Source organism: Podospora pseudopauciseta, chromosome 1, assembly GCF_035222475.1.
Source record: "Podospora pseudopauciseta strain CBS 411.78 chromosome 1, whole genome shotgun sequence".
In the NCBI taxonomy this organism is placed as follows: Eukaryota; Fungi; Ascomycota; class Sordariomycetes; order Sordariales; family Podosporaceae; genus Podospora; species Podospora pseudopauciseta.
In genome coordinates, this window is record NC_085892.1 from 7,591,794 (window position 1) to 7,608,828 (window position 17,035).

Consider the following 17,035-nt stretch of genomic DNA (forward strand, 5'->3'; position numbering starts at 1 on the left):
TCGACCGGTGATTAGCGACGGTGGTGCCTGTTCCGGTCTCCGTGCCTGTCATCGCGTTCGGTCTCGGAACGGCGAGCTCTGTGCTCTCGATGATCACGCTCTCGGTCTCTCGGTTCTGAATCGCGGTCGCGTCTGCCACTGGACGGTCCGGCACTCGTGGGTGTCGAGCTGGTTGGAGGAACGGTGGTGTTGGGAAGCACCGGGCTGTTGTGATCCTCATATGGCGGCTGGTCCGGGGCGGCCGGGTAGCCTTGCCGTTGCGCTGTACCTGCAGGGGAACCTAAATCATCAGACGAAGCCTCGGGTGGGTTTGTGATTGTTGTTGTACTATACGCACCGCGGCCATAAAGAGGGTCGGCTGGGAAGGCCTGGCTGGCCGGAATCCCAGCAGGAGGCGGGTAGCCATATGGGTCTGCTTCCGAGCCAAATGGAGGACCTGATGTTGGCGTGCTGAAAGCCCTCGAAGGGGGGGCGGATGAAGGGGCCAATGGCATAACCGGCATCCTCGGTGCATTGGCATATCCAGGGGCAGTCTGGTAGTTGGATCCGTGGATGAAGGCAGCATCCTGGGCGAATTGTCCTTGGATCGGCGGAGGAGGAACCATCCCGGCGTATCTGTCACCTCCCTGAGGTCCTGGGGAATACTGAGTTGGCGGAACATTGGGCGGATATCCTCCGTAGGGCTGAGTTTGATACTGGGGAGCGGCAGCGGGATGAACCTGTGGTGGGTAAGCACCCTGGGGGTATCCGGCAGGAGGGGGAGGTCCGGGGTACGGCTGGCCACCATAGCCCGGGTTCTTGGGCGGCGGAGGAGCCGGCTGGTAGTCAATATCCATGGCAGTGGCGCCGTACGAGGCTTCGTACTCCTGTTCCCGTTGGCGGTTCTTCCACGCGCTGTAGTCAGATTGCCCGCGGGTCTGCTCACGAGCGCCTATGGGCGAGTTAGAACTCCTCACATAAACGCCGTTCGAATGGCTGGAGTGTGTTGTACCTCCAGCGCCGCCGCCCGAAGACCTGGACGCTGCGCGCCGTTCCTGCTCCCACCGAGCGGAGTCGGCCTTGAGATCTTGAATCATGGCCTGCCAAGAAGAGAGAAATTCAGCCCCGTGCTCATCATCCACGACTGCCGTCGTCGAGCATCGAACGAGGGCCACTCACCGACGTCAAATTTCGGTATGCCGTGATGAAATAACCTTGGGTGACACGTCCATCTGGAGACTAAAACACAAACAAAACAAGACTTGGTGAGCAAAACTGCACATCCCAGCCTTCCCGAGGAGGCATTGCGGGGGAGGAAGAAGCAGGGCATACCTCGTAGGTGCCAGGGCGCACCAACGCATCGTTTCCCAGGTATCTGCAGATGTCTGATGTGATAACCTCGCGATCGATGCCATCACGGGGCACAAAGTATTCGTTTTGACGCTGGGCTGCTGGCGGAACTGGGGGCTGGCCGCCGCCAGGTCCTCTGTTGTTTGGTCTCCCCGCCATTGTGGAAAGTTTGGTGCGTGCGCGCGTCTAACAATTGCTGCGAAGCAGAGTTGATTCCCCCGCCCCAAGAGAACCTAATTCAAGCTGACGATGATTGAATGATCGAAGAACCAGGTGTGTCGGAGTGGTGTTGGAGCGGAACTGCGGAAATGGGGATTCCGGGCGTCGCGGCAAGGCAGCAGGAAAAAAAAAAAACCCAGAATAGGAGAATGAGAGAACGAGAGAGGGCCAGAGGGTGGGAGAAAGGCGGGCGGTGGTGGAAGAAATGGACAGTGGACAGTGGACAGGAAGGGTGGCAGTGGATGGAAGGCACCCGGCGCCTGGGGTTGGGTTGTCAGAGTGGGTCTCGCAGCAGCGATGGTGACTGGCGGCCTGCAACGGCAGTGGATTGTCTCCAGCCAAGTCCCCAAATGCGCCCCCGTTTCTTTGCCTCCGTTGGGCAGTTAGCTGGCTGCCAGACAAGGCTCAAACGGCAGCACCCAGTTGGCTGGAAAGACACCGGTCTGAACGGACACGCAGCGAGAATGGAGTCATCCAGCCAGCGAGATCCAGACGGTGTCAGGGGACCGAGAGGCACGAGAGGGGGACAAGCAGGGGAAGCCGGGGAATCCAGGCGTGCTGGTTGCTGGTGCGGTGGCAAGCAGGCGCACGCAGCCAAAAAGAGAGGCCAAGAACACCTGCAGCGGTGTTCAATGCCATCCAATCGCAAGGCCCTCTCTCCGTCAGGAAAGGAAAGGGTTTTGCACCGTCTATTGGGGAATCCCGTCGCCGTTCGAATGACGGGCGCCTGAGGTTGGATTGCTTTGCCGCCGGGATAAAACGGTGCTGGAGACTGACGTGACGGCATCGTGTTTGACTTGTCACCCCATCAGCGTCCGTTCTGCCCAACATACATAACACATCACGCAGAATACATCGAGAAAAAAAAAAGGTACCATGTTACCTTATCGTCGCCCTGTCCCAGCAAAGACAAACCCCCCCGGAGGCCCAGCACAGCGCAGCAAATAACAGCCTGTCAGGTGAGCCGGTCGAGGCCAATCGCAGAGTGCGTGCTTTTGGGAGTGACGATGTGTGGTCTCTGGTGGTCTCGCGGAGGCGTGGGAGTGTGTGGTTGGCTCCCGTCACCAGCACCGAGTGGGTTGCTGCGTTCGCAGATTTGCGGCCTGCAGCATGGCAGGAGACCAGGGCAGTTGTGCCATTGCATTTCCCATCCTCAGCACCCAGCAAGAGTGCGGCGGGTTGCGGTAACGGAGAGGGGTTTCTCCCTCCCTCAGCATCGGTGTCTGAAAGAGGACTCGGTTAGAGAGACGTTGTCTCCCACGCACCGAGCCCTGTTTGTATGGAGTCGACGTCTGCGTTGACGGCGTCTCTTCCTGCGGCCGCCGCAGAAGCGGGGGCATTTCTGACCCGGCATTACACCCAGCCTTCTCGGGGTTTCTTGTGTAAAAAAACAGAAAGAGGCTAGACCCGTGTAACATGGAGCTATGTGCTACGGAGACGAGGCTTCTTTTGGGCATGTAGCTGGCGTGAATCGGTGTTGCCCAAACGGTTCAGGCTGTTGTTGCAAAGCCTCTGATTGGGCCTCACCCACTGTCAAAAACGCCAGATGAGCGAGAGGTGCGGGCTCCCATGCCAATCGCTTGGGTGACAGCCTGCAGTTGTCACGACAGTACTGGAAAGAGAACCGAAGAAAAGAAGCCGTTTCGGTTGCTGTCCCCGTTTCTCTCTGCCCATCTCTGACACTCCACGCGCACAAAACAAATGTGCAGGCTTGTTAGTCGCGAGCCCGAAGTGTGCCTGATCAGATACAAGTGGCGAACTGGATTAATTCCTCAAAATCATACAGTAGTGTGAACTCAAGTGTCTTCATGGTAAGTTGACGTCTGCCCTTCTTCGTTGTCTCGGGCCGTGCGCTAGGCGGAAAGGGCGGGTGCAGCATCTATCGTCGAGAGAGGAGAAGGCTTGCTGCATGGAAATGTCTCATCTGCTCACAGAGGAGCATCTATCCCCATCTCCCCTCCCCCACTGTCATGCATCCCGACGTTATCTGATGGGGATGAGGGTATACAGGTGCATGATGATGGATACCTCGGTGCGTGGTTGACAACCGTGGTCTTTGATGCCAATGTACAGCTATCTCTTACCTACCCGGACGGCTCCTCACCTGTCAGACATACGGACCGGCTGACAACGACGGGCATTATTGTTGCTTCGGTCTGGTGGAGTCAGGGCGAGCGAGGGCGTACGTAAAATCCTGCATAGGTAGGTACGCAGCTGCCGTGTTCAAAATCAGCAGCGACAGTGACGACGGGGCGAGGTTTCTGGTTTGGTCAGGTCGGGTATCAATACATGAGCCCAAAGCCCAACCGTCGCCCGCATGAGAAAATATGGGGACTGATGGTCGGACCAGCCAATCACTGGCTCTCGCTCTTCCCCAAATGATGAAGCGGTGGTCGACGAAGCAACATTGCCTCGCTCATGTTGACTCTCGTGAGTTTTGGGGATTTCCCAGAACCTCAAACAAACAAGAAGCCTGTGTACAGCGACCGCAGCAAAGGCTCTGACGCTGCATGACGGATCGTGGAAACTCTCGAAATAGACTCTGATCCGCTGCGAGAGACATTGGTGAGCTGTTTGTGGCTTCAAACTGCACGGTGGCATCAGAGACGACAGCAGCTGGAAGAGATCCCACAGATCCCCTCAGGGGTCCATGCTCGTCGTCCGGGATGTGCTGTAGAGTTCCCAAACGGGTCGACTTCTCGGAGGATGATCGTGCATCTTCCAGCGACGTCACGATAAGGATTTCGTGTGGGATGGCCGGCAGAAGCAACTGCTCTCTGATATGGTTTGTGAGGATGGGGTTCACGGGTGTGCCCTCTTCTTCCATCCATCCGCGACGGCCCTCTTCCCGCTCCTTGCAAGAGGCGCTTGCATGCCGAGTGTTGGGTTCGGACGGGATTCAACGATTGGCTCCAGAATCGCCGCACTCCGACGACGTCGGTTGCAGGGGCTCTCCGATGACTGACATGCCCGCCCAGGATGTATGACGAACAGGAAGGCCATCCACCCGCCGGGAAACATAAGTGCCTTGCCCCCCATCCATTTTCTCGTTCTCCCGAACCAGCTTCCCCAATAGGCTGACTGTCGTATGCCTCCCATATGCTGTTGGTTGTCGGCTTTGCCCACGTAAGTCTTCGTCTTGCAGGTAGTTATCGAATGCACGGCCGCCTCGGCGATGCATAAAGCTGCTCAAATCATCATGATCATCCAAAATTTAGCTTGCTTTGACCGCGCTCCGGCTTCTTCTTCGACCTCCCCGTGGACTTGTTTGACCCTGACGCTGATGCGGATGATGCTGCCGCCGCCCCTTTCTGACTGCCGGCGCGCGCGTTGTTCACTGCAGTCGAAGCTTGTCGGTTGGCGAATGCCTGACTGACACGTTCTTCTTCCTCCTCCTGGAGGTCTTTGGCAAAGTGCCAATCCAGGTGACTCTGAAGCTCTTCCGGACCCCCCAGGTTGGCGTCGCATCGAGAACAAGCGTGGGGTGTGATTGGCGACCGTCTAGAATCGGCTTGGGCCTCCTCTGGTAAAGGCTCTCCCGGCCATCCCATGCCTGATGCGACATATGTCTTCGAGGTGCCCAACTTTGCTTCACCGCTATTCCTCCTCACGAGGTCGTCCTCGGGGGCCGTCGTCCGGGTGTCCTGGGACGGCTCCCGTTTCGTTGTCAAGAAACGCTGAATACCACCGCCGGCACCATCGATACGTCGTCGCTTTGCTGCAGGTTGCTGTCGTGTGCTCGTGTCGAGTGCTTCCTTGGACGAGGATGTGCGGGCCGATTCCGATGACTTCAGCACTCGTGCCTCGTCACCTTTGACGAGAAACGAGTCGATGCCCATATTGCCAGAGACCCCCTCCTCGAAGCCGGCAACGCTCAGGCTCAGGTTGGAACACGGCCAGGTATCACCCTCCAGCGTGATTTGGTGAAACAGGTTCTTGGCCAACTCGAACAGGCTTTCCTCATTCAGAAGCCGCGCCGGTATGGGTCCCGATCGAGACCGGGTCTGGTTCCCGTGACGGTGGTGTAAATTGATAGTCTTTGGCCTCCTCTTGTGCTCCAGCACCCCTTCCTCAACCAGGCGGGCAAAAATATCCGCCGCGAAGATACGCAACCACTTCGTAGCCTGTTCCACAGTCGTAATGTCGGGACGAAATGACTTGGCCGACAGCATTGACTTGATCTGAGTGCCCGAGTTGACCTCACTCGTATCGATCCCCCTCAGTGTCTCGTAAATCCACACCCCGTTCTCATCTCCCAGCTTCTGCCTCAGCTGCTCAATCGGAACCGTCAACAAATCCGACACAGCCTCCGTCTTGAACGCGTCAGCAACCTGCTCCCCCAACTTCCCGCCCAAGTTCCTGATCTTTGTAAACTTGAACCCACTCAAGAAGTGCCCAACCGCCCTGTTTCGAATCACCGTCTGCTGATTCGGTTTCTTGTGCGCCGACCCCAACTTGCTTAGGAGCTTGTTCCTCGACACGCCCGCGGAGCAAGAATACCCCAACTTCTCCCTAATCACCCCCCTCACATTCCTCACGATCTCGCTTGCCACAAGCAGTGCCACGTCGTCCCAGTCCGGATCATCGAATTCCCCCTCCTGTCTGTCCCCCTCCCCCAGGTCAACCAGAGCATCCGCCTTCCAATCCAGCGCCGTAACCGCGGGCATCGGCAACTCCTCACTCACATCCCCATACGGCGGCGGACCTCCCAGCTCCTCCCCATACCTTTCAAGCATAACCTGATGGACATGCCTACCACCAGCTGTCAGCACCATCCCACCTTTGCTCACTCCCAAAAAGCACAACTCACGCCGTCAAATCCAAAAACACCTCATCAATACTCGCCTTCTCAACCTTTTGCAACCCTCCCCCGGGCAAATGCTCCTTGATGACCCTCATGATCCTCCTGCTCTCCAACCGATACGGATCCAGCGACACCTTATCCGTAGCAATATGCTCCGCCGCGTCCTCCCGATAAGCCCACTTGTCATCCCCCTCCCGCCAAGTAGCAACATGCTGCGCTATAAGCTCCGGACACAACCTCCTCGCTTCAGTCACCGTACAATGCCGGCCGATCTTAAAGGCGCGGGCGGGGTAGTTGACTGCTATTAAACCTTGCCTTTCCCTCCCTGTTAGTTGACAGGCCGAGCTTGGTATTGGGGCAGGGTGGTTAGAACAAGGGGGAAAGATACCATTGTTGAACGGCCAAAGGTTTGTCCTCGGGAATGCCGAGCCGTACCATCTCCACCTGTGCGTAGAAGCAGTCCAGATCCAAATGGGCAACCACCCGCAACGGGCAGGAAGTATTGTAAGAAGCCATCTGGTTGAAGTGCCGGTAGGTGAACTGTGACCTTTTCCTCCCTGGCGCACCGGCGGGGGAGGAGTCCCGGTGCCGGTTGCGGAAGGATGACGAAGACATGATCAGGTCCAAGTTCGCAACGACCTAGAATTCGAGATTGGCGATGTTGGAGGTCGTCGGGGGCTCATCTTCTGCTGTCCAAGTCGACAGACATCGATTGACTGGAAGTAGTTGAAGAGAGAGAGGGAGAGAGAGAGAGAGAGAGAGAGAGAGACACACACACACACACGCGTCAGTGTGAAATCGGAGACTCCCGCTTTTCCACTGGGATGATGAAAGTGGACTGTGGAACGGACAATAGGCCGCCAAGCAAATGGGATGTGCTTGCTCTGGGGAAAAGAGTGGAGCCCTTTTGAAGCGCCGATCTCTGGGACGGGGACGCTTGGACCACCCCAGCTTTTTGTGGAGACCCCGCATTTGCTGGGAAGACAATTGACAGGAGCTTGCTGCGAGTAATCGGAGGATCCAGCGAAATGGGATTTGGATATCTTGGATATCTTTCTAACGGCGACGGTCTTTGTGAGCCTGGTTGGGGGGAAAAGCGCGAGATTCGATCATCTTGTTTCAGCGATTTCACTACATCTGAGCCTCTCATCATTTTACTGCCGGCCCCTCCTCAAACACTCACTCTTCAACCCCCACGCAGTTTTCAATATTTCATCACCCTTCCCCTCTCTCACTTCCAGATTGATCATCAATCCTCCCCCCCTACATATAGTCATGTATTGTATCCAGTACATATCTTCTTAACACTTCAGCCAGCCACTCCCAACCCCGGATCAGACCGCTGCGGATCGGTAAGATAGTGGGCAGTTGCATGCATATCTTGGTTCTGCACGATGGACTCGATGCTGATGCTGATGCTGATGAACTTGGCATTTGCAACGTCCTCTGTGTTCTTCTCCTGTTAGAATCCTCATCATCGTAGCCTGTTCTGAGTCAGTTCTGGCGGGTTTGATGGTGAAGCTAGGTAGGTAGTAGTGTATATGAAGCATGTCACCTCCCGGGTGGTTTAGTGCATCTTCCGTTCCGTGTTGTCTCGGCTTGGAGCCATGACAGCTACCTCTGTCTCGCCGGTCTCCTCTTCCGCTACAGCCACAGCAGCATGAACGAGGAAAAAAGTGTGGAAGCTCTGTGTCTCGTCCCGGAAACCCCGCGCGTGGAGTATGAGATAATTATCCCGAAGCGTGCCATGGTGTGTGATCAATTCGGGAAGCCCGCATGCCATGGCTTGCCGGCGACTACCAAGGTGGGTTGGAAGAATTCCATGACCTTGGAGGCGAGAGCAGAAGAAAACATGACGAGGGAATGAGGAGAACTATAGGGACAAACTTGCCTATCGGAGGATGCGTATTTGTGTTCCGCTCACTCTTTACTCCTGGATCGAAATGTTGGGCGAAAGGGAGGTCAGTTGGCTTCAGAGTTGGTGTGGAGGGTGGTGTGGGTTGGGTGCCAGGGAGCCACAACCGCTCCGTGTCAACGGAAGGGGAGAAGCGGGCCGGGTTCAATGACTTGCAAGATGGCTGTCGATGGTGTTCTGATATATGAGAAGACGCAGCAAGAGCAGAAGACAAGGGCTGGGAGGACACTCAACTTGTAGTCAACGAAGCCCCTTTCTTTTCCATGTCCCACTCCGTCCCCAATCTTCCGCGCTTTCTAGCCCTTTGGTTGGCGTTGGCCCCTCCTGCTACAGGCACCGCTTTTAAACTTTTGCTGTTTCACACGCGCCGTCAGCACCGTCGAGCCTTATCCTCAGGTACCCTACAACTTCGCCTTCCACCACAGGACCCGAGTACCACAAGCCGCAGCCACGCCGTTGAAAGACTGCCGTGAACGTTTCCATCTTGAGGCAAAGCGAGCGATTAGCGACAAACAACCCACGGCGGGAAGGTGATAGAGACCGTCGATGGCATCACAACCATCGTCGTCCTCTCTCACTTTTGATTCCTGGACTTTGGGCAGCCTTCTCTCCCTTGAGCCACACACGCTCTCTGGCTTCTGGCCTTGCTTATGTTGCATACGTAGACTGATGCTGCCTATCACTGCGAGAGACATCCAACCAGCCCCTATCCGAACCCCAAGCAACAAGGTTAGGTCGGGCCTGTTTTCCTCGGCCACCACCCACAGTGCGGTTTAGCCGCCGTGTCCTGCCTCTACCTCGATTTGGCAGGTCACACGTTTCTACCAACCCTCTGGATGAGGCTCTTCTGCTCGTCCACTGTCCACCGCTGTTTCCGTGAGTGGACTTTGGGCATGACATCATTCGAGAAATGCCCGGTGATGGCCGGAGGAAGGTTGGAGCGGGTGGCCTGAGATGTGTTTCAAGCCGGGATCCATACCTCGCAAGGCTGCGCGCATCGTCCTCCTTCTTCTCAGTTGAACAGTCAGTGGTCCTCTCCGCGATCGGCGATCTGATTCGGATGCTGAATCCGGTTGTCCATAGAGATATCCCTCCTTCCGACATCTCTTGCCCGCCCCTTGCCCAGTCCGGCGATATCCGAGAATGGGAGAGGAAGGTAGCTGCGGGCACAGAAGGTGCAGGGCATTCTAGTCGCTCCTCCCGTGACCGCTCCGTCATGGTCGTGGAAGGATGTGCATATATCTTGTTGGCTAGTGGTGATGGTGGAAGCTTTAGCCTGGACGTCTGCCCTCGTCTATCCATGAAGGGGCGGAGCGTTGACATCAACTATCACATGCCTGGTGACTTCGCCCCGGTGGACTACGCTCTCTTGTGTTGTTCTCTAGAAGCAACGTGCCCTTCTCTTTCATCGTGGCCTGGTTGGCAAAGGGGGCCGCAGTTCTAGAAGCAACGGTAGGCGAGGCTGCCAGGCGGCGTATGTCATTCTTGAAGACTTTGCACCAGCAGTGCCGCTCGCCTCTTTTGTGATTTCGAGACACTGGAAACCCGGCAAGTGTTCGGTAATTTGTACCTGCTTTTGTGGAACACAGAAGGTAATCTGCCCACGGTATCGAGTCCCTGCATGATGTTGAAGCAGAACCAACGAGCTTCTGACTTTGCCCTCAGCAATATCGAAGATCCTGGCAACAATCTGTGCTAACAGTCCCAAAGTTCGGTAACGGTAAATATCGGATGTGTGGCAAGCATGCTTCCCGTTGTTGATCCTCAACATGTAGGCCGTTGCCCGGGTGCCCCAGGGGATCCGGTCTGTCGGCGACGCTATCCAGCTTGGTCGTAACCGTGAAGCAGGTCGAAACCAGCTTTGTGTTGTCCAAGCCCCTGACCTTGCACGTTCAAACTACACCTTCTAGCACTTAGGGCTCGGTTTTTTGAGGCGAATGGCAGCGCCGTATCGTACCAGAGGGGCACCAGTATCTAAGCCTCTGTGGTCCAGCGGGTCACACCGCCCATAGAGTGATGTTATCGTCACTGCTGACCTCCCGCCCGGGAGAGGAAATGTAACAGATTTGACCCCCACCGGAGGTGTCGATATTGCGTCTACCACGGAAGGAGTGACAGATGAAGGTGCCTGATCAAGGTGATTGTGGTAGTTTATAAAAGGACTCTCTGATGACCAGGAAAATGGTCAGCTCTACTCTCGGTAACAGACACCTCCCATCATAGCCAGCAATAAAGACCGTGATAAGTCTCTTCACATACCTCTCGCCCCAGCTTCTCCACAGAAACCATTCAATTTTCAACTCTGGATTTCCTTGTCAAAATGTGAGATATCATGGTGCAATCTCAAACGCCGTTACTGAAACCTCGCAGGGACAACTACATGCCTCCTGTTCGCATCGAACAATGCAATGTCGTCTACTGCTGTTTGTGCAAGGCCAACAACGACGTCGATAGTATTATCAATCTCGACTCTGAGGTTGAGTGCGCCGTCTGTCGACATCGCCCAGCCTTCTGCGACCACTGCATCCCGGCGCAACAGGAGTGACAGAGAGCGTAAACCGGGAACAGTAGTTGTTTGGTTACTCCATCAAACACGAGTTTCGAAACAACTTACTCAGTCACCAATAACTATGGCGGGAGTTGGCAACTGGTTTTCCCATGTACTTCCCTTGTTGATCTGGCAAGATTAGACGTGGCAACACAACTGGTTGAGAGGTTGGCGGCAGTGTCGCGAAGAAATCGTTTTCATCTTGTTAGACCCTTTCTCTTTTTTGCGTTCTGACTGGTTCAGAGCTATGTTGGTTAGCTTCTATATTTAACTTGGTGCACCTCGTCACCCTACTCTCCCAATGATGTTGTGGGCTTCGAAGATTGAATCACTGTAGACGCTGTTCACTCTGGGTCTTCCTCGTAATGCTACCTTCCCCTGATGAGGCGATAATTGGTACCGTAACGGTAAGGCCAGCCCATAATGGTGTTACTTCTGTTCTACATCATCAGCAATCAGGCAGCTTTCAAGAAACACATGGCATCCATTCCTTGCCGTCTGACATGGTGCAACCTCCCACGATGGCCGATGATGGCCAAGAAGTCCCCCCTGAGCGCGACGTGCCGTTGTGGTTCACGACACATCGTGGGAGCCTCGCCGCAAGCATGCAGCTTCCCATCTTGACAAGCGAGTCAATGGCACATCTCCTGCGGCGGGAAGAAAACCGGGATAAGTGGGTGGTATAGAGCCTTGCAGTTTCAACCATCCCTTTCCAGAAGCGGGACTCGGGTGCCACAATATGACATTTCACCACGGCTAGCAAGGCACGAGGGACCCAACTTGAACTGGGGCTGGCTTCCCATCGCTCCATAAACACCACTGCTGATCAAATTACCCTATCGTTGTACCGTCCAAGGATGCACGATATGCGTATAAACCCAATATAATGACATGCGCCAGATAGCAAGTGCCCACAAAGAATCCCTGGGTATCTCCGTCTATATCATGAACCTCGTGTGCTGTCCGTCCCATTTACATGCCGATGCTGTTTCAGCTCTATAGCCTCTCCCTTCTCGCTGCTGGAAAGTTCTGGAAGCCCGAATCGTTCCCGCAACTGTTCATACAGGGGCCCCATCTCGTAAAAGCTTTCGTTGTTTTCGTAAACCGCGCAGGGCGATGGCTTGATCGGCAGTAGCCAGTCAACGGGGCTGTTTCCCATGATTGACTGCCAATTTCTATACGGTCCCAGATCCCATGGGTTTTCGCCCATCTCCGTCTTCACAATGGCGAATGTCCGGGTTGCCAGTTGGTCCCGTGGAGGATCTTTCTCATGGCCAGGTCCCGAGCGCTTCGGTAGAGGGTATGTGATCACGCTGTATTTCGGAGTCCCTTGTGTCCCCCGAGGAACTCGAATGGCCAGTTGGTGGACCATGTTCTTCGATTTGAGGTAGTCGACGTTGGTAAGATTGACAATGGCATACCGAATCGACGTGGCGGTCATTGTGAAGGTGAAAAGGCCAAAGAACGCACTGATTGCCAAAGCAGCTATTACCAGCCCATCAACGCCCTGTCCGCTGTCTAATTTCGACTTGAGGCAGATGACCGTTGCAACAATGACCACAATACAATACAATGCTGTGTAACCTGTGAACTGCACAAAGAACTTGAAGGCTGTAGTCCTGCATTAGCACCTTGATTCTAGGCAGATTTGACTCATTGGCACTGACATGTTTCACCAACAACTCCGCCTACCCACGGACAGTAATGATCCATCTTTTTGACACACCTGTCGAGCTCACTGCAATGATGGGCTCTGTCAACCTTCCAGGTGCAGCATGAGCTGCACCACCGAGGCCGGCCGTCTGTGTTACACACAAAAACATTCTTGCTGTAGAAGCGCTCGAGACCTGGACTGTCGGGATTGTTGTCGGCACCAGCCTCGTATTGTTCGCCTGCTTCGAGATCACTCTCTGCTTTTCGGCCTTGGCGTTTACGCTCCTTGTCCCGCTCTCTTTGTACAACAGCTCGCTCTCCGAGCGGCGTGACTCCCGGGTTGTGTTGTATTTCGAGGAAGACGCGGAAGTAGGACAATAGCATACAGAGAAGAAAGACGAAGTATAGGGTAAGGAAGGCCGCAGCTACTCCATTTTTCTGCTGTGTTTGTAGGAAATAGTCCACTAATCAACTACGTCAGTGGCTGGCCAGCAAAGAGGCTCTGTAACATTAAAATTCAACAAAACAAACATACAGCATACTCGCTTGACAACCACATAGGTTGCAAGGCCAGCACAACCGGCCAGTATTAATGGAATTATTCGGACCAGCCACCGTGTGGAAGCTGTTTTGGCTGCAACCATTGCGTCCTCCCGCCAGCCCACCCTCACATGTGAGACCAGAGGACGCGCCGATCCAAGTCGCGGCCGGCAAAGAGAACCAAAGAGAAACAGAAACGAGGATCGAGGCGAGAGTATTAGGCGAGCCCGGACCCGGATCTGACCGCTCCGTCTAGATAATTGCAATGGGCATCGGTTTGACGTCGGAGGTCGGATCAAGCTCACAGTCAGTCGGGATGAACGGGGATGACGTTGGTCGATCGCGCAGACAAACTGTCTAAATAGTCTCGGATCTTGGTAATCTTACTCTGGGCATCCGCTAAGGCCCTGCAACGGCGGGTCCGTGCCTGCAGGTGTGAAGGCCAGGACAACAACTGTTAGCAGGAAACCCCTTGATATGGCCCCATCAGCGTGCAGGTTCTTAATGCACTAACATCGCCAGGCCCCAGGTGCACGCTAACCTCTTCCTGGATCCTCATGTTCCACAGCATGGACATTCGCATGGGGACAATCTTCAAAGCATATCATACCTATTCATGAAGAAAGAGATGGTAACATGCGTGATATAAAGTCCTGCTTCTCGTTGTTGACTTGTCGATGTATTTTATGAGCTGAGGAATCACGTGGGAGAGTATTTCGTGGAAAACACAAGCATTTGGCACCGAGCCAATGGTTGACGAGGAGGATGGCAATTTTGGTTCATGGCGAGCACATCGGAGCATATTCCAGTCGGATGGGAATTGCCATTTTGACCTCACTGGATTCATTGGTTTGGAGGTCGAATCCATACACGGTGCCCTACAAATTGGTAATACCTCGGAATAGCTGACGAATCGTGAAACCGTATGCTGATCAGGAATAGTTCATAGGCTGTTCCTTACCTACCTATATCAGTGGATCAAACCTCTTAGGTTGCTGGTGCCCGACTTGAAGCACATGCATCGAATTTGTCTTTTCCATTTGGGATGTTTAGATCATCAAGCCAGCCAAGCTTTTCATCGGTAGACGGTTTGCCGATACGCGGTCACATCAAGATGACCCTGACCAACCTCAGCTCATCGGGTGTGGCCTTCCAGCCTCGCAGTTTTTCTGGCCTGAGGAGGCTACAAGGCTTGAATCCAACCCCTCATGGAAACCGAAGTCCAGATGAGATAGTGGTGTGAACCATGGGTCGATGCCCCACCATCTTCTGGCTAGGCAGGCGTCTGGAATTTGTGTACCGACGGTGGATGTCTCGAATACAGTGCCCGAGTGCGGTTGAAGCCGGTCATCAGCTTCCATTCGGTATCCGAAAACATAAATTGGAAGGGCATTTCATCTCATTTGTTTTGGGACTCGGTGGTGCTCCCTAACGGCGGCTGATATGGCTGGCTGAAGCCACCCGTCGAGTCAGCATGCCACCACCAAGCCAAGGTCAGGCACTGCATGCCACAACGAGGTCGCCTCTGACCGATATACCCAGAACGGGCGGCATGGTGTGGGTGGTGAGCCTACCTGCTTGATGGCTCCGGCCTCCCACCCTCGGCAGAGCCTCATCATCTGAGCTCCTGGAGGAAGCATATAATGGAACCCTTCAGACCACCATCTTTCCTGAGAGGATTTTCTGGGCCCAATCCTTAATGTCACGGATTGCCCTCGGCGATGGTCGTATCACAGAGTGATTACTGGAGCTGGGAGAAGTGAACCGGCCACGCTCACCCAATGCACACAACATTCAACTCGAAAACTCTCCGCGACGACGTCAAGACCTCATATACCCTCCCTCGTAGCGCCGATATATCCAAACGTCAATGAAGAAGCAGCCTCCACAGAGCAGAAGGAGATGGGTGTCGAGGAACGAGAAACCATGATGCTTTGCCAGACGCTATTTGACATGAGCGTTGTGCAGGGACAACAAGTTCACAGTGGATGGATGGACGGACGGACGGACGGATGGATGAATGGATGGATACATGGCGTTCAATGACGGTTGGACCAGCCAAGGAGGTTGTCGCTTCTGTTTTGAGCAGTCATACGGTCGGTTGGGTGAATCATTCTACGCCATGATGGTAGCGGGAGGACTCCAGTCGCTGGGGTCATCAGGTGCTGATGCCGAGGTTCTGAGAAGAGTGGACAGGCACTTTCCCCCCGTCTTTTGCTTTCCCTGCCTTTGAGCATTCTCATGTTATCTTCTCTCTTTCCAACCTCTCGATCGTCTCGTCCTTGCTCAACGTTTTCATCACACACCGAGCAGTTTTCTCTTAACGTCCTCCCACTCCCTCGTTGGTTTTTGTTCCATCTCTGATGGTATTTCGTTCCGGTCTATTTTTGACAAGCTCACTCGGCAATTAGTGTCGGATCTTTCAATCTCGAGCGTTTCGGTCGGGGGTCCTGGAAGTGCTGGCGTGGGCAGACTGGCGTGGCCTCGTCTTCCGTCACCGAACCTTCAGGGTCTCACCGAGCAAGCCGACCTCGGCCTCGACTTTGCGAAAAGCATCAAGTGCATAATCGAATTAGCCCGAAATTCGACTAGCCAGACGCACCTTCGACGCTCGGTTCCGTGCGTTTCTCGTCCTCCTTGAGAGGCTCCAAGACTCGCATATGGTTGAGGTGCACCGCATACGATCCCAACCCAACACCAGCGCCGTCGAGTCTGCTTGACATTCGAGACCGATCATAGCCGCAACGCTCTCACGTCGATCGACTGAAAGAGCCGCATGAGTCAATACAGCTGCATATTTTCAAGGCAGCCGTGGACTCAACTTTCACGCACGCACAAGGCACCCCACCTGAATTGCACCTGTCGCCAAGCTGGGCCTTCTTCTGCCCGCCCAGGGTTAGCTAGAGGTTGAAAGTGAAAAAGCTCAGCCACCAAAAGCCTGGATATCTATCTACCTTACCAAAATGCCCCGCAAAGCAGTGGTCGAACGAGGAAGCGCAAAGACTGCTCCACCAGAGCTCAACCTTGAATTTCGGGATCAAGAGTTTGGCACAACTGGTGGTCATGAGGGACGGACGGTCAGCGCGGCAGGCTCGCTGATCGAGCGCACAACAACTCGATTACACCGAGCCTGGAGGAATGCTACCCCGAGTGTAGAAATAAGTGGGACACTGCAATGTCGCAGTGGTTGAGGGTTAGGGGATCATTGGGTGCGGGCGTTTGCCAAGTCTTTGGGGGCGCAATGCGGCTCTGCTGTCTGGGTTGGGGGGGGCACTCTTTTTGTTTTACCCAACTGCCAGACATCAACCACATGAACACAACACAAACGTCCAATTTGCGCGCACCTAATCCGACGCAACCCGCTCTCTCGACCAGGGTATCTTGCAGCTTCGAGGACCGCGGCTAAGCAATCCAGCGCTCACAACTCAGGGCGCTGGCTCGACAGGAGAATTGCATGCTGCGCATGGCACCCTCGAGCTATGGAATTGCCCGTGGTCAGGGACTGCATGTTGCAATGAGTCTTCACTTTGCTGTTTCCCTTCATTGGATGGTACACCGAACCGACGCGACACCTCGACTATAGCGCTTTGCGTGCTCCGCCCATGGGGCGATCTCACGCTTCATGAGGTCCTCATGCCCTCATCATGCATTTTTTGATATGCTGAACGGTTCTTTACTGGTTACAACACGGCCTGGGTTACAGCTGGTGTGCTGCAAGGAGGTCCGATGAGTCTTTCAACACCCAAGGGGACGTCGACGGAAGATGGGCATTTCGGTGTCGGGTGTCGGGAGGTCCGAGTGGACCATCTCATTCGCACTTCTTGTTATGCCTCACTTGCCTGTCGTCGCCTTGCCTTTCACGGCCGCCATTTCTGTTTGCCTGCTCGCTTCTCCTTTCCAAGTGGCTAGTTCCTAAGGAGCCTACGCAGTGCCTGACGACGGTGCGAGAGGAACTACGGCTGTACTTCTGCAGCCAGGGGTCGATGTACTTGCTGTGTCACCGAGAGAATGAGGAACTGTAATTGTC

General features: G+C 54.7%; 3 protein-coding genes across 3 annotated transcripts; all 3 read right to left on the reverse strand.

The window, feature by feature from the left end:
• Positions 1–11: 11 nt before the first annotated feature.
• QC763_120780 (uncharacterized protein) lies at positions 12–1,786 on the reverse strand (the record flags this gene model as incomplete). The annotated part of the gene is made up of 5 exons (XM_062908668.1): positions 1,312–1,786; positions 1,159–1,218; positions 992–1,079; positions 338–931; positions 12–280 (listed from the first exon to the last, which is right to left on the reverse strand). Exons 1-5 carry the CDS (start codon positions 1,486–1,488, stop codon positions 12–14), a joined length of 1,188 nt encoding a protein of 395 aa, XP_062771784.1. The 5' UTR covers positions 1,489–1,786.
• A 2,262-nt stretch (positions 1,787–4,048) lies between these two features.
• On the reverse strand, positions 4,049–7,218 carry RAD30 (DNA-directed DNA polymerase eta rad30). Its single transcript, XM_062908669.1, has 3 exons — positions 6,741–7,218; positions 6,359–6,673; positions 4,049–6,300 (listed from the first exon to the last, which is right to left on the reverse strand). The coding sequence occupies exons 1-3, from the start codon at positions 6,965–6,967 to the stop codon at positions 4,752–4,754; spliced, it is 2,091 nt and encodes a 696-aa protein (XP_062771785.1). The 5' UTR covers positions 6,968–7,218; the 3' UTR covers positions 4,049–4,751.
• Positions 7,219–11,605: 4,387 nt separating this feature from the next.
• pfa5 (Palmitoyltransferase pfa5) lies at positions 11,606–13,112 on the reverse strand (the record flags this gene model as incomplete). The annotated part of the gene is made up of 3 exons (XM_062908670.1): positions 11,606–12,426; positions 12,483–12,906; positions 13,011–13,112. The coding sequence occupies 3 exons, from the start codon at positions 13,110–13,112 to the stop codon at positions 11,759–11,761; spliced, it is 1,194 nt and encodes a 397-aa protein (XP_062771786.1). The 3' UTR covers positions 11,606–11,758.
• Between the last annotated feature and the right edge of the window lie 3,923 nt (positions 13,113–17,035).

Excerpts from the sequence above, each read along its gene's own strand:
- RAD30 (XM_062908669.1), bottom strand. The coding sequence starts at position 6,967 with ATGTCTTCGTCATCCTTCCGCAACCGGCACCGGGACTCCTCCCCCGCC. Across the intron at positions 6,674-6,740 it reads CCTTTGGCCGTTCAACAATG|GGAAAGGCAAGGTTTAATAG; the intron begins GTATCTTTCCCC and ends ACTAACAGGGAG. Across the intron at positions 6,301-6,358 it reads GTGTTTTTGGATTTGACGGC|GCATGTCCATCAGGTTATGC; the intron begins GTGAGTTGTGCT and ends AGCTGGTGGTAG.